Source organism: Dictyostelium discoideum, assembly GCF_000004695.1.
Source record: "Dictyostelium discoideum AX4 chromosome 6 chromosome, whole genome shotgun sequence".
Taxonomy (NCBI): Eukaryota; Evosea; class Eumycetozoa; order Dictyosteliales; family Dictyosteliaceae; genus Dictyostelium; species Dictyostelium discoideum.
In genome coordinates, this window is record NC_007092.3 from 716,851 (window position 1) to 731,899 (window position 15,049).

General features: G+C 22.2%; 7 protein-coding genes across 7 annotated transcripts in view; 2 read left to right on the top strand and 5 right to left on the bottom strand.

The window, feature by feature from the left end:
- Positions 1 to 128: 128 nt before the first annotated feature.
- DDB_G0291726 (hypothetical protein) lies at positions 129 to 935 on the bottom strand (the record flags this gene model as incomplete). The annotated part of the gene is made up of 2 exons (XM_629990.1): positions 129 to 274; positions 392 to 935. 2 exons carry the CDS (start codon positions 933 to 935, stop codon positions 129 to 131), a joined length of 690 nt encoding a protein of 229 aa, XP_629992.1.
- Positions 936 to 1,775: 840 nt separating this feature from the next.
- DDB_G0291724 (hypothetical protein) lies at positions 1,776 to 2,078 on the top strand (the record flags this gene model as incomplete). The annotated part of the gene is made up of 1 exon (XM_629991.1): positions 1,776 to 2,078. One exon carries the CDS (start codon positions 1,776 to 1,778, stop codon positions 2,076 to 2,078), a length of 303 nt encoding a protein of 100 aa, XP_629993.1.
- Positions 2,079 to 2,516: 438 nt separating this feature from the next.
- DDB_G0291722 (hypothetical protein) lies at positions 2,517 to 4,031 on the bottom strand (the record flags this gene model as incomplete). The annotated part of the gene is made up of 3 exons (XM_629992.1): positions 2,517 to 3,380; positions 3,454 to 3,756; positions 3,855 to 4,031. 3 exons carry the CDS (start codon positions 4,029 to 4,031, stop codon positions 2,517 to 2,519), a joined length of 1,344 nt encoding a protein of 447 aa, XP_629994.1.
- Positions 4,032 to 4,454: 423 nt separating this feature from the next.
- DDB_G0291720 (hypothetical protein) lies at positions 4,455 to 5,969 on the bottom strand (the record flags this gene model as incomplete). The annotated part of the gene is made up of 3 exons (XM_629993.1): positions 4,455 to 5,267; positions 5,365 to 5,667; positions 5,808 to 5,969. 3 exons carry the CDS (start codon positions 5,967 to 5,969, stop codon positions 4,455 to 4,457), a joined length of 1,278 nt encoding a protein of 425 aa, XP_629995.1.
- A 1,672-nt stretch (positions 5,970 to 7,641) lies between these two features.
- DDB_G0291718 (hypothetical protein) lies at positions 7,642 to 9,176 on the top strand (the record flags this gene model as incomplete). Its single annotated transcript, XM_629994.1, has 2 exons — positions 7,642 to 8,306; positions 8,447 to 9,176. 2 exons carry the CDS (start codon positions 7,642 to 7,644, stop codon positions 9,174 to 9,176), a joined length of 1,395 nt encoding a protein of 464 aa, XP_629996.1.
- A 166-nt stretch (positions 9,177 to 9,342) lies between these two features.
- Positions 9,343 to 11,664, bottom strand: DDB_G0291716 (hypothetical protein; the record flags this gene model as incomplete). Its single annotated transcript, XM_629995.1, has 1 exon — positions 9,343 to 11,664. The coding sequence occupies one exon, from the start codon at positions 11,662 to 11,664 to the stop codon at positions 9,343 to 9,345; it is 2,322 nt and encodes a 773-aa protein (XP_629997.1).
- Positions 11,665 to 13,784: 2,120 nt separating this feature from the next.
- The window catches only part of DDB_G0291768 (hypothetical protein), a gene marked incomplete at both ends in the record, with an annotated part of 1,945 nt that continues 680 nt past the window's right edge, over positions 13,785 to 15,049 (bottom strand). The window contains one exon of the mRNA XM_629996.1: positions 13,785 to 15,049. This exon is cut by the window's right edge and continues 284 nt beyond it. Coding sequence (XP_629998.1) covers positions 13,785 to 15,049 — 1,265 coding nt within the window.

The window sequence follows — 15,049 nt, forward strand, 5'->3', positions numbered from 1 at the left end:
TAATAATAATAATAATAATAAATAGGAAATTTTTGGTTCTTTTTTTTTTTATTTATTTATTTATTTATTTATTTCATTAAATATATTATTTACATTGGATCGATCCTTGTTTATTTTTTTCTTTCTTTTTAATCTTTCATTTCTAATGCAACATATGATGCATTGTTTTGAGCTGTTGAAATTCTACCTGTTCTAAATCTTTTATATAATATAATACAAACAAATACTACACATGCACCGCCTATTACATATACTATAATTGTACTATTGAAAACTAAATATATTTTTTTACATATATATAATATTATATATATATGGGAGTGTTAATAAATTAGTTTAATAAACACACATCAAAAAAGACAATAAAATTTTTTAAAAAAAAAAAACCTACTTGAATTATCACTGTATGGATCTTCTTCATCTCCAAGATGAGTAGGTCCCGTTGGATCTGATGTTGTAGGTTTTGTGGATTCTGTTGTTGATGTTGTTGATGTTGTTGGTATTGTTGTTGTTGTTGTTGTTGGTATTGTTGTTGTTGTTGTTGTTGGTATTGTTGTTGTTGTTGTTGTTGGTATTGTTGTTGTTGTTGTTGTTGTTGTTGGTATTGTTGTTGTTGTTGTTGTTGTTGTGGATGTTTCTGCTGGTTCTGTTGCTTGTGATCCTCCTGACGTTGAGGTTGTTGTTGTTGTTGTGGGTGTTTCTGCTGGTTCTGTTGCTTGTGATCCTCCTGATGTTGAGGTTGTTGTTGTTGTTGTGGGTGCTGATGTTGATGATGTTGTTGTTGTGGGTGCTGAAGATGATGATGGTGTTGTTGGTAGTGGATGAAAAGTTAAACTATTCGAATCATCACTATCATCACCTAGAGTGGATACTGAATAATGAGATATGAATACCAGAAGCAGGCATAATAAAAAAAATAATCGTTTTGACTTCATCCTTAAATTTATGAAAAAAAAAAAATATATATTGGGTTTGAAACTGACACTGTTCAAAAAAAAGAAAAAAAAATAGAAAAAAAAAAAAAAAGAAAAAAAAAAAAAATAAAAAAATAAAATTAAAAATAAAAATAAAAATAAAAATAAAAATTAAAAATCTACGTTGCGAAAAACAGGAATATTATATTTAATTTTTTTTTTTTTTTATTTTTATTTTTTTTAATTTTAATTTTATTTTCATTCCCAATTTGTTTGATCTGCCTAGATGTAACAAATTCCCCAAAACTACTTTTTACCATAAAATTTTTTTCAAAAAAAAAAAAAAAAAAAAAAAAAAAAATATCGATATAAAAAAAAAAAAAAATTAAAATAAAAAATAAAAATAAAAATAAAATTAAAAAAATAATAAATCAACTTGTTGTTGCTTTCACTGTTTATTAAATATTTAATTTCAAATTCTATATCACCATTTATTGTTTCAAAAAAGTGGTGAAATTAGAAAAAATACAAACCTATATTGAAAATAATAAATATAAAATTTAATATTAAATAAATACCTGTGTCGGAGAAAATGCTGAGAACAATATACAAAAACATAATTCTAAAATTATAATATTTTATTATTTTTATACTGTATTGATTTTGAACGAGAATAATAATAATCACTCTCTTCTTGAGTAATAACACCATCACCAACAACAATCAACAATAATAATTAATAAAAATTTATATTATAGTTCACAAAAGTTAAACTGTTTATTTTTTTGCTTTTTAGTTTTTGTGATAGATACGGTAACTGATAACCGGTAAGGGGTTTCCGGTGTTTAATGTGTATAGGTAATGGTAACCGGATATAAAAGTGGTAGTTATTCATTGTCACTCTCATCATTTTCTTCTTCTTGTTCTTCATCTTCTTCTTCTGATTCACTTTCTCCTTCTGAATCGGTTAGCCCAGTTGTTTCAATTTCTACATCTACACCCCTTGGCACGTCACATAATCTAACTAGCTTACCATTAAGTATTCCCGCTTTCATAGTTTTTAATATACGATCACGGTACTCCGGATCCCTATTCCGCCATTCTAAACAATCGTTGTATGTCTGGCAGCCAATTGACATTATGGTGGGTTTGGGCGACGTTTGAATATTTTACAATCATCATAGTAATCATTAACTGCCTTGAGATATCCTTCGAAAGTTATCCTATAAATTTCTTTCATTTTTTTTTACATTCTTTTGTACAGAGTCTATTTATCTCAGGGAATCTATCCTGGTCAAATAATTTATCATCGTATAAAAAGGGGCCCGATTCTTTAAGGTCTTCTATTGAAAAGCGGTCATGTCCGCATCCACCTACTTTTCTCAACATCATTTTGTTGTGTTTAAATTGAGTAAAAATAAAAAAAATAAAAAATAAAAAAATAAAAAAATAAAAAAATAAAAAACAAATTAAAAAAATAAATTAAAAAAAAAAAATAATAAACACAGAATATAACATTAAGAAAATTTATAATAATCAAATGATGTTGTTTTCACTGTTTATTAAATATTTAATTATTTTTTTATTTTTTTATTTTTTTTTTTAAACACTTTTTGAAAAATTATCAGCGAAAATGAAAAATACACAAGAAATGATTACTAAACAATCTAAAACAAAGACATTTTCAAATAATGAAGCATATGGACCATATATAAAAGCAACAGCAGTTGCAGTTGATTGAACAAATTTGAAAACACCAACAGCAGCTTCACCATTTGTTGGATAAAGTACACCAAGTAAAGAATATAATTGAGTATTGAAACCCGCATCTGAAAATCCTAATAATGCACTACCAATAAAATAACAAAGTATTTTATATTCACCATAATTATTATTATTATTAATTGAGAAATATATTATTTTTGATTGATTAACTAAAATAATCAAAACTGTACCAATGATAGAAGAAATTGTTGAAATTAAAATTAAAATTTTTCTACCAATTTTAAATGATAATTTACCTAAAATAAAACTTGATAATGCATCAAAAAATCCAAAAACACTCATAACATAACCAACCCATTCAACACCAATTAAAGATGGAAATACACCAAAAAAAAAAGTTTGACTTATACCACTATAAAGCAATGATGGAATTAATAATTGAATTGGTTTATCTTTAAATAGAATAATTATAGATTTAAAAATATTTTTTATAGATAAATCATCATCGTCATGATTTTCTTGATTTCCTTTTGTTTCTTCATCTTGAATATTTATTGATTTAATAGTTTTTTTAATTTTAGGAGTAATTGGACATTTTAAAAATAAAAATCCGATAATCGGCATTAAAGAAATTCCCATAAAAATAGTAAATAAGATGCTATTTGAAAGTCCAGCTTTATTAATTAATGTTGCTGATCCTATATTTCCAATGATTTGATCTGTTTGAAATAATGCAAAAAACTATTATTTAAATAATAAATTAGAATTTATATGTAAAAAAAAAAAAAATAATAAAAATTTATATACAACTTACTAAACCTGTATTAGCGCCAATAGTTTCTTCTGTTGAATATTTAATTATTAATGAACCTTGTGCATTCCATAATATTGCACCGCCAAATCCAACTAAAATTGATGAAATATATAATGATGGTTGAGTAACATAAATATTTGATCCAATATATATAGCATATGATAATGTTCCTATAATTAATGATATTTTTTCACCAAATTTTGAAACAATAAATGGTGATATAAAATTTGAAATTGATAAAGATGAATATAATACAGCCAATGTATAATATCCCAAATTTTGATTAATTGTTGTTTGTAAAATCTTTTTTAAAAAAAAAAAATAATTATATAAATTAGAATATATACACACCTTTACTGAAAAAAATAAAAATAAATATTTAATATTAAATAAATAAATACTTGTGTCGGAGAAAATGCTGAAAATAATATACAAAAACATAATCCTAAAATTATAATATTTATTTTATTATTATTTTTATTCTGTATTGATTTTGAATGAGAATAATAATCATTCTCTTCTTGATGATGATGATCATTTAGTAATGGAGTTTGTAATAAATCTTCTTTATTTTTCATTTTTTATTTTTTATTTTTATTTTTTTTATTACGACATCATCAATAATCTTATCTTTTAAAAAATAAAAAAAAAACTACTTTTTACCAAAAAATGAAGAAAAAGAATAGAAAAAAAAAAATAGAATCATAATGATTCTCTTTTTTTTTTTTTTTCGTGATATTTTCACTCCTATTCTCCTGCAATCACTTTTGAAAAAAAAAAATTAAAAAAATAAAAAAATAAAAAAAAAAAATATCTTTTTTGATTTTTAAAAATATCTTTTCTGAATTATCATTTGTTTTTTTTTTTTTTTTTTTTTTATAAAACGATAAATAATTTAAAATAAATGAAAAAAAAGGTATAAAGAATATTGGGGGAAAAAATATTTTAATTTTATTTAAATTATATCTATATTATTTTCTTTTTCTATTTTTTTTTTTTTTTCAAACAGTTAACTCATCAATTGAAACTCTTTTTGAAAAATTATCAGCAAACATGAATAATACACAAGATAAAATTACTAAAGAACCAACGATAATGACATTATCAAATAATGTAGCATATGGACCATAGACAAAGGCAGCAGCAGTTGCAGTTGACTGAACGAATTTGAAAACACCGGCAGCAGCTTCACCTTTCTTTGGATAGATAACACCGATTAATGCGTATAATTGAGTATTGAAGCCGGCATCTGCCAAACCTAATAAAGCGGCAACTATGAAATAGTATGGTATTCTCTCTGATTGTGTTGAGACTAATCTGTCCAATAGGATACATAAAACAGTACCAGAAATACAAAACACGGTACTAAAGACCACAAGTATCTTTCTACCGAAAATATCAGACAATTTACCCATGATCATACTGCCAGCAGCATCGCAAAAACCAAATACAGCCATCACATAACCAATCCATTCCTTACCAAGTAATTGAGGGAATACACCAAAAAAGAATGACTGACTAATACCACTATAAAGCAATGGTGCTACTAATAATTGAATTGGTCTATCTTTAAATAAAACTATAGTTGATAATAAACGATCCCTAATTGACATAGTTTGATTCTCTTTCTCCACTATTTGACCTTTATCATTTACTTTAACTGGTTTACCCAATATTGCAAATCCCAATATCGACAATAATGATACACCTAAAAATATTAAAAATAAAACCTCATTTTGTAAACCTGCTTTATCAATCAATGCTGCTGTACCTAAATTACCAATAATTTGATTAATTTGAAATAATGCAAAAAACTAATAAATAAAATCTATTAATAACACTTATATTTTTAATTATTATTATTATTATTATTATTATTATTTATTCTAAAATGAAAAAAAAAAAACATACTAAACCAGTATTTGCGCCAATTGTACTCTCTGTTGAACATTGAATTACAAAAGAACCTTGAGCAGTCCATAAAATAGCACCACCAATACCAAGTAAAACTGACGCACCATATAATGTTGGTATTGTAACTTTAATATTTGCTGCGATATATGCTGAATATGTTAATGTACCAACTATTAATGATAATCTTTCTCCTAATTTTAAAATTACAAATGGTGATATAAAATTTGTTACTGATAAAAATGCATATAATACTGCTAATGAATCTGACCCGAGATTTTTATTAATTGTAGTTTGTAATTCCTAAAATAATAATACATACATATGTATATATATATATACACATATAAACACACAAATTATTATTATTAATATGATATGTGTAATTTTGAAAAAGAAACTCTTGAAGTTGGATTATAATATTATAAAAATTAAATAAATACCTGAGTTGGAGAAAATGCTGAAAATAAAATACAAAAACTTAATCCTAAAACTATAATATTATATTTACTTCTATTTCTAAATGATGGTTTAGAATATTGATAATCACTATTAAGTAAAGGCTGTACTTCACCTTCACCTCTTCCTTCATTAATTGGTTTCATTTTATTTTTGATTTAAATTTTGTTTTTTTTTTTTTATTATTTCCTATTATTATTGTTATTATATGCTATTAAAAAAAAAAAAGGTGAAAATGAAAATCAAAAATTGAATATATATACAATTTGTTTAATGATCGGGATTTGATAAGTTTATAAAACAATTGAAAAATAAAAAAAATAAAAAAAATAAAAAAATAAAAATATAAAAAAAATAAAAAAAAAAATTTCAATTGTTTGTGTGTGGTATCAAACAATTCAATTTGCCAGGAATAAAAATTAAAAAAATTAAAAAAAATAAAAAATAAAAATAAAAAAATAAAAAAATTTGATCAAATTTAAATTTATCATTGACGGACCAATTACAAAATCTATTTTTTAAAAAAAAAAAAGATGTTTATGAAAAAAAAAAAAATAATAAATAAATAATAATAATTAATCAAAAATAAAAAATAAAATAAAATTTAAAAAAAAAAAATAAATTAAAAAATTAAAATAAAAAGAAAATTTTAAATGAATAGAGAAAATAAAACATACACAGATTGTTGATTTTTTCTATTTAATATAAAATATTTTTTTTTTTTTTTTTGTAAAAAAATTAAAAAAAAAGAAAAAAAAAAAAAAAACAGATGTGCAACTTTGACAACCTATAAAATTTTATTTTCAAGGGTACCACCCTTTAAAAAAATTTTTTTTTTATTTAAATTTACAATTTGAAATGTTTATAAAAAAAATAAAAAAATAAAAAAATAAAAAAATAAAAATAAAATTAAAAAAAGTCAAAAAAAAAAAAGCTTTTAATTTCTGGTATAAACCAGAAGCAAAAATTTGAGTTCTCTCTTTTTTTTAAAAAAATTATTACAAAAATAAAAAAAAAATAAAAATAATTTCATACTCAATATTTTCCCAATACCTCTGGCAAAAAAAAATTAAAAAAATATCTCACTCTGATGTCATCCTAAATTTTTTTTTTTTATTAGGTCGCAAGGTCGAAAAGTTTTTAATTGAAAAAACTGTAAAATATAAAAAATAAAAAAAAAAATAAAAAAAATAAAAAATAAAAAAAAAATAAAAAAATTAAAAAGTAAAAATTTGAGAGAAAGCTGACACAACGAATCACATTTTTTTTATTCTTTTCTTCAAAACTTTTCAAGGTAAATGTTTATCTTTGACAAAAAAAAAAAAAATAAAAAATAAAAAAAAAAAAACCTCATTAATAAAATTAACCCCACATTATCACCCCACACAAAGATCTATCTATTTTAACATTATTTATTAATTTTATTTTATTTTATTATTTTTATTATTTTTTTTTTTTTTAAAAAACAATAATTAGCTATAATAATTTATTTCATATTATTTTATTATTTTTTTTTTTTAAAATAAATAAATTTAGTTATTTAATTTATTTTAAATAGTTGTTTTAATAAATAATAATAATAATAATAATAATAATATTAATAATAATAATAATAATAATAATAATAATAATAATAATAATAATAATAATAATAATAATAATAATAATAATAATAATAATTTACATACATTCATACACATATAGTTAATTAAATTAAATAAAAGAATCATATATGTAAAATAAATTTTTTTTACATATAAAAAAACAAAACAAAACAAAACAAAAAAAAAAAAAAAAAAAAACCAAATATAAAAAGTTATGGTACAACCAACAACAACAGCAGCAGCAACAACAACAACAACAGCAACAACAGATTACATAGAGAATGATGATTCAATAATTAGCCAATCACAATCATCATTTGTATCATCGGTATCATCGACTCCAACATGGACATTTTCAGTTACTAATCAACAAAATTCAAACAATAATAATAATAATAATTTAAGTAATAATAAAAATAATAATATACCAATAATAGCGTCAACTAGAAAGATAGAAATAGTAGATAATTTTGAAAACAAAGATAAAGAAAAAGAAGACAATCAATACGATGATGATAATGACAATGATAATGATGACGATAATAAAGAATCAATAGAAATTTCAGAAAAGAATATTAAAGTTGAAAAAATAGCATTATCAAAGAAAATTATAAATGGTTTAAAATATTGTGGTAAAAGAGTAATAAGATTTAAACCATTAACATGGGTAAAAATTTTTATTTTAATCTGTATGATTACTTTAATATGTGTTGTTGTATTCAAATTTAAACTTCAAGATCATTTCAAAGAATATTTAAAAAACCTTCAAGATTACGTCGATAAAGAAAAACATGGTTATCTCATTGGTGGTTTCATATATATGGGTGCTTTTATGTGTTTAATTATATTTTTAATACCTGTAACCATTCCAACAGTTTTGTAAGTTTAAATTAAAACATACAATATAAAAAGAGAGAGAGAGAGAGAGAGAGAGAAGATGTAATAATAATAATAATAATAATAATAATAATAATAATAAATAATACTAATTATTTATTTAATTTTTAAAATTTAAAAAGAGGTGGAGCAATATTTGGATTTTGGTATACATTATTATTTGTATGGACAGCATCAATGGTTGGAGGATGTATTTCATTTTTAATTGGTAGATTCTTATTAAGAGGAAGTATATCAAGAATGGTAGCAAAGAGTAAAAGGATGACAGCAGTTGATCAAGCGGTTGCACAAGAAAGTTTTAAAATAGTTTTATTATTACGTTTTACACCAATAGTTCCAGAGAGTATATTAAATTATGCATTATCAGTTGCAAAGATATCAGTAGCACGTTATTTAATTTGTACAGCGATTGGCTTATTACCTGGTACTTCATTTTTCATTTATCTAGGTGCTGTTGTAATTGGTTCAATACCTAAATTTGAAAAGGATGGTTTAGATCTTGGTAAGGGTACAATTGTACTCTATGCAATTAGTGGTGCTTTAATGCTCATAAATATGATTATAATTAGTGTAGTTGTTAAAAAAGCTGTTCAAAAGAAATTAAAAGAACAAGAAACTATAAATGAAGAAAAAGATAAAAGAAAAGAAAAAAGAAAACAAGAAAGAAAACAAAAAAGGTCAAATAATAATACTATTAATAATGATGACGAAGATGATGAAGATGATGAAGATCAAGATGAAGAAGAATCAATAGGAGATGATAATACACCTTTACTTGGTAAAGATTCATCTGATAATCTTGAAAATCAATCATTCTTTTCAAAGTTAAAAAGATTTATTTCAAAAATATAAAAAAATAAATACAAAACAAATCAAGAAATAAAATATATATAATATTAACAAGTATTTTGGTAATAATTATAAAAATAAGATCTTAAAAATAAATAAATATACTTGTATATATAATTTTTTTTTTTTTTTTACATTAAAAAGCAAATCTATTATTATTTTATTTAATTTATGAATTAAAATCCCAAACTCTAATTGTATGATCAGCTGAACAACTTATTAATTTATCTTTTTTAAATTCTAACCAATCAACACTTTTTGAATGACCAACAAGGGTGTATAAATAATTATTTCCAGGTTTATCTAAATCCCAAATTTTAATTTTGTTATCTAAACCACCACTAACTAATCTATTATCTTTAACTTGAAAATGTTTAATTGATTTAGTATGACCTTTGAAAACTTTATTTGAAGTTAATTGAGTGTTTATAGTTTTAGAGTCTGAACCATCTGCAATATTTAAATTCCAACTATAAAGATTATTTTCAGAGGAAGTGTAAATTACATTATTTCTAAATTGAATATGCCAAACTGCTTTACTTAATGGATTTGATAGAGTTGCTTGGAGTGTGCCAGTCCTCATATTCCAGACACCAATGGAGCCATCGTCATGGCCACTTGCAACTGCCCAATCGCCGCTCCCACGACCACTTCCGCCACTGTGGTCAGCCCATAGATTGCCATCAATTTGCAAACAACGTATTGAGGAGGATGATACCATTGAATGAATTGGTAAACCGCATCTTAGATCCCATACTTTACATGTTTTATCTTGGGCGCCACTAACCACTAAATTATTCCCCATTTGAACATAATAGATTCTACCTGTATGTCCTTTAAGTTTTGAAACTTGTTGACCGGTATTTGTATCCCATACTCTCACCATCCTATCATTACCACCACTAACTAACCAATTGTCTTTAAATTCTAGCATCCAAACTGACCCTTGATGACCATGGAATGTATTTAAGCATTGACCAGTATTTGAATTCCACATTTTCAAAGTTGAATCATCACTACCACTAACAACTCGCTCCTTTTCAAAATGAAATGAATTCACAACATCATTATGACCAAATAACGTGTTTATACATTCACCATCTTTTAAATCCCATACTTTCATAACACCATCCTCACAACATGATACTAATTGATCACCATGAAATTGTACACCCCAAACACCTCTTTGATGACCATATAATGTTTGAACTGAGCAAATACCTCTTTTCCAATTCTTTTCTGTTATTGTCCTTTTTTTATATAATAATTTATATTCTTTTAATGGTTCAATCTTATTAAATTTATTAAAATTATTATTATTATTATTATTATTATTATTATTATTATTATTATTATTATTATTATTATTTTCTAAACTAATTTCATTATTGTTATCTTTATAAATTGAATTTATATCAACATTAAAGAATTTATTTCTTTTATTTTTAATTTTAATTGGTTCAGTTTTTTTAATATATAGATTCTTCCAAATAAAATAAAAATCTGAAATATCTCTAAAATTCTTATTTAATAATGATGTTCTTAAACCAATATCTTCACATTCTAAAAATCCTAATATATATACAATAATTTCTAATGGTAGTTCTTCAAAATTAATACCTTTTTTAAATGGTATAATTTTAGTTGTTGTTGTTGTAGTTGTTGTAGTTGTTGTAGTTGTAGTTGTTGTTGTTCTTTCGATATTAATATTACAATTATTATTATTATTTACAATTGAAGAAGATTCTAATTCATCTTGAGTAGTTTCATCTTTTTTATATGATCTTATTGATTTAAAGAAATTAAATGGATTTGAGATAAAACTAGCGCTAGAATTCACCTCATTATTATTGTTATTATTATTGTTGTTGTTGTTTGTATAATAATAACTTTTAAATAATTGTGATGGTGAAAATGTTGTTGGTGATGTTGATGAAATGTCTACTGTCATGGGTACGCATTGATCATTATTATTATTATTTTTAATTTTATCATCTTTAGTATTATTATTACTATTACTATTACTAATATTTATACCATTTAAATTAATATTTGATGAATTTAAAGTTGGTGATAATTTTAATGGTGAAGAATAAGAAGGTGTTGATGTTGTTGGTGATGCAAGTGCAATTATTTCATAATCAAGATTTAATTTATTTTTTTTTGGTTTCTTTTCTCTTTGAAATAATGCTTCAAACGAATCTTCATTATAATAATCTTCTTCTATTGTTGGTACATCCATATCATTTTCTGTACTATTATTATTATTATTATTATTATTATTTACATTTTCATCTTGATTTTTATTATTATTATTATTATCATTATTATTAATATTATTATTATTATTATTATTATTATTATTATTATTATTATTATTATTATTATTATTATTATTATTATTATTATTATTATTATTATTATTATTATTATTATTTAAAGTCCAACCTTGAAATATTGATGGAAATGAAAATGTACCCTCTTTTAACATTATTGAATATATTATTGATGTGCGCTTATCAATAATTTTAATAATACTTTAATATGAAATTGATATTATTATATGTGTGTGTGTGAAATAAAATAAAAAATTGTATGTGTGTGTGTGTATTGTATTTATTTATGATGCCCGGTAAAAAAAATAAAAAAAATAAAAAAAATTAAATTATTATATATAAATATAATTTTATTAATGTTAAAATTATTAATTAATTTTTTTATTTACTTAATTTTTTAATATTAATTGTAGATGTAAATAAATTTAAAAATTTAGATTTTTTAATTAAAAGAAAAAAAAAAAAAAAACCCATTTAATGCCCCGATAGAATTATTAATTTTTTTTTTTTTTTTTATTTATTTATTTTTTAAGATAAAATTTATTAATATTATTATTGTAATAAATTTTTTAAAATAATAAAAAAAAAAAAAAAGGAAAAAAAAAAAAAAAAAAATAATGAAAGTAAAAAAATAAAAAATAATAATTTAAAAAATTAATAATAATAATCGATAATAATTAAATAATTAATTTAATTTTAAATAAAGTTCACTCTGTCAAAAAAATTTTTTTTTTTTTGTATTTTGGGTGAGAAAATATTGTGCTAGTGTGTGTTAAAGTTGTAGTAGAGTGTTAAAAAAAAAAAATAAAAAAAATAAAATAAAAATAAAAATAAAATAAACTAAAAAATTAATTATTAACAAATTATTTTAATAAAAAAACAATAAAATAAAATAAATGTGAATGTGATTTGTTTTTATATAAATTTTATTTTGATTTATAGTTAAATATAACACACAATCATTTTTTTGGGGGAAAATAAAAAAAAAAAAATACGATCACATCTTCAAGAGATCTTTTTTTTTTGTCTTTTTCAAAATTTTTTTTTTTTCTTTTTTTTTTTTTTTTTTTTTTTTTTTTTAAAAAAAACAATCGCTTTTTCCCTCTGTATTGTTTTTTCAAATTTTTTTTTGAATTGGATAACGCAATTAAGGAGTGGTTTTGTTTTTTAAAATAAAAAAAACCCCTTTTTAATTAATTTGAACATAAAATTTTTTTGAAAAATAAAATTAAGCACAACAAAAAACTTTTTTTTTTTCCCCCCAAAACGAGAAAAATTAATGGAATTAATAAAGATAGGATTTAAAAAAAACTTCCATGTATATGCCAACCCTTATTAAACAATCGAAAAGTATCGACCATGATTTGGTACAAAGGAAGTAAAAAATAGTAAAAAGCAAGATAAAAATATTCTTTAACTATAAGTAGATTAGCTGCTGCCATTGGAATTGATACTTACGCTTCACAACTAATCTTTTTTTTTTTTTTTTTTTTTTTTTTTTAAAAGGGATTGTTTTTTTATTTTTCCCTCTATATTGTTTTTTCAAATAATAAAACCCATTTTTAATAATTAATTTAAACATAAAATTTTTTTGAAAAATAAAATTAAGTAAGTTCTTCCAAATGGTTTTATTTTTTTTTTTCCAGTCTTTTCATTTTTAAATATATTACACCAATTTTCTTTTTTGTATAAAATTTTTTTTTTTTTTTTTTTCTTTTCTGTTAATTCTTTTTTTTTTTTGAATTTGATTTAAATTATATATAAGGGATATTTAAAGTTTTAATCTAAGATTGTTAAATTTTTTTTGGGGGGAATTGTTGGGTTGGTAATCACTTTTCAAATAAAAAAAAAAAAAAACCCCAAAAAAAAAACCTTTTTAAAAAAAAAAAAAAAAAAAAAAAAAGGTTTTAAGGTTGGTTTAAATACTCTAAACCTAAACCCAATTTATTTTAACCCAATATTTATACTGAAAAAAGAAAAATAAATATATAAATAAATAAATAAGTGTAACTATAAAATAATTATTACTATTATCATAAAAAATAAATTTCAAAGGGGATAATTTTATTTACTTTTTTTTAAACTCGAGTTTAAAAACGAATTATATTTAAAAAAAAAATAATAATAATAAATAGGTTATTAATTTGTTAATATTACCGTTTGTTTGACTTTGTTATTATTATTGTTATTATTATTATTATTATTATGACATTATTTTTGTTTTTTTTTTTTTTTTTTTTTTCCTAGTTTTTTTTTTTGTTTTTTTTTGTTTTTTTTAAAAGTTTAAGAAATTCATTTTAGTTTTTGCTGAATTTGTTAATGGAACTGGTGGGGGAGCAGCAGCAGATGAAGCAGAACCACTAGTGGAACTTGCCAATGGACTACTAGCACCATTATCGGGTGTACTTATATTACTATTTGAGGTTGAAAGAGATGATTTACTATTATTAAAAGTACCCATTGATAAAGAGAATTTTCTCTTTGGTGTTTCTGGTGTATCACCACTATTATTATTATTATTATTATTATTATTATTGTTATTATTATTATCAATAGAATTTTTCAAAGAATTTGAATCACTAATTGGGGTAGCAGAAAAAGAGTTTTCAGAAGTTTCAGGTGAACTTGGATTATAAGAAGATGATAATGGTGATGTTGAAGGTGATGATTTACTTGAAGCACTACCAGCTGCTGCTGATCCAATTATAACATTACCACTACCACCACTATTACCATTAGCACCATTATTATTATTATTCATATTATTGATTTCTTGTTGTTCTTTAAATTCATTTTCTTTTTCTTTTTCTTTTTCTTTTGCTTCTTTACCAGCATTTGGATGACGTAATGTAAACATGATACGATTAGTAACACGTGTTGACGATGCAGAACTACCAATATGACTAACTGATGGATTACCCCATTTAATAGTTTGTGGTGGATCATAAATATGTTTATCGATTTTTGGTAATGTATTTGGTTGTGTAAATATTTTCTCGGGTATATTTGATTGTTCTAATCTCATTAATGATTCAAATTGTAAACTATATGAATTATCTAAACTATTATAATTATTATTATAATTATTATATTCTTCATTATTATTATTATTATTAAAACTTGATAAATTTCCACTACTACTACTTGGACTTATTATATTACTATTACTATTACTATTATTTAAACTATTATTACTATTATTATTATTATTGTTATTGTTATTGTTATTGTTATTGTTATTGTTAAAATTACTACTATTTAATACATTTGAAAGGGTTAATGGTACAGTTGTTTGATATATATTACTATTAATACTATTTATATTAATACTATCATTATTATTATTATTGTTATTGTTTGAATTTGAATTTGATATAGAATTTGATAAAGAATTTGATTGATTTGGTTCAATTAATCTACCAAATATTGTAATTGGTGGTGGAGTTGTTGATCCACCCGTTATGAATGATGGTGCAACTGATGGTGTGCTTGTGTGATGATGTGTATTGTAGTGGGGTGGCTGATGAGGTGAAACTTCAC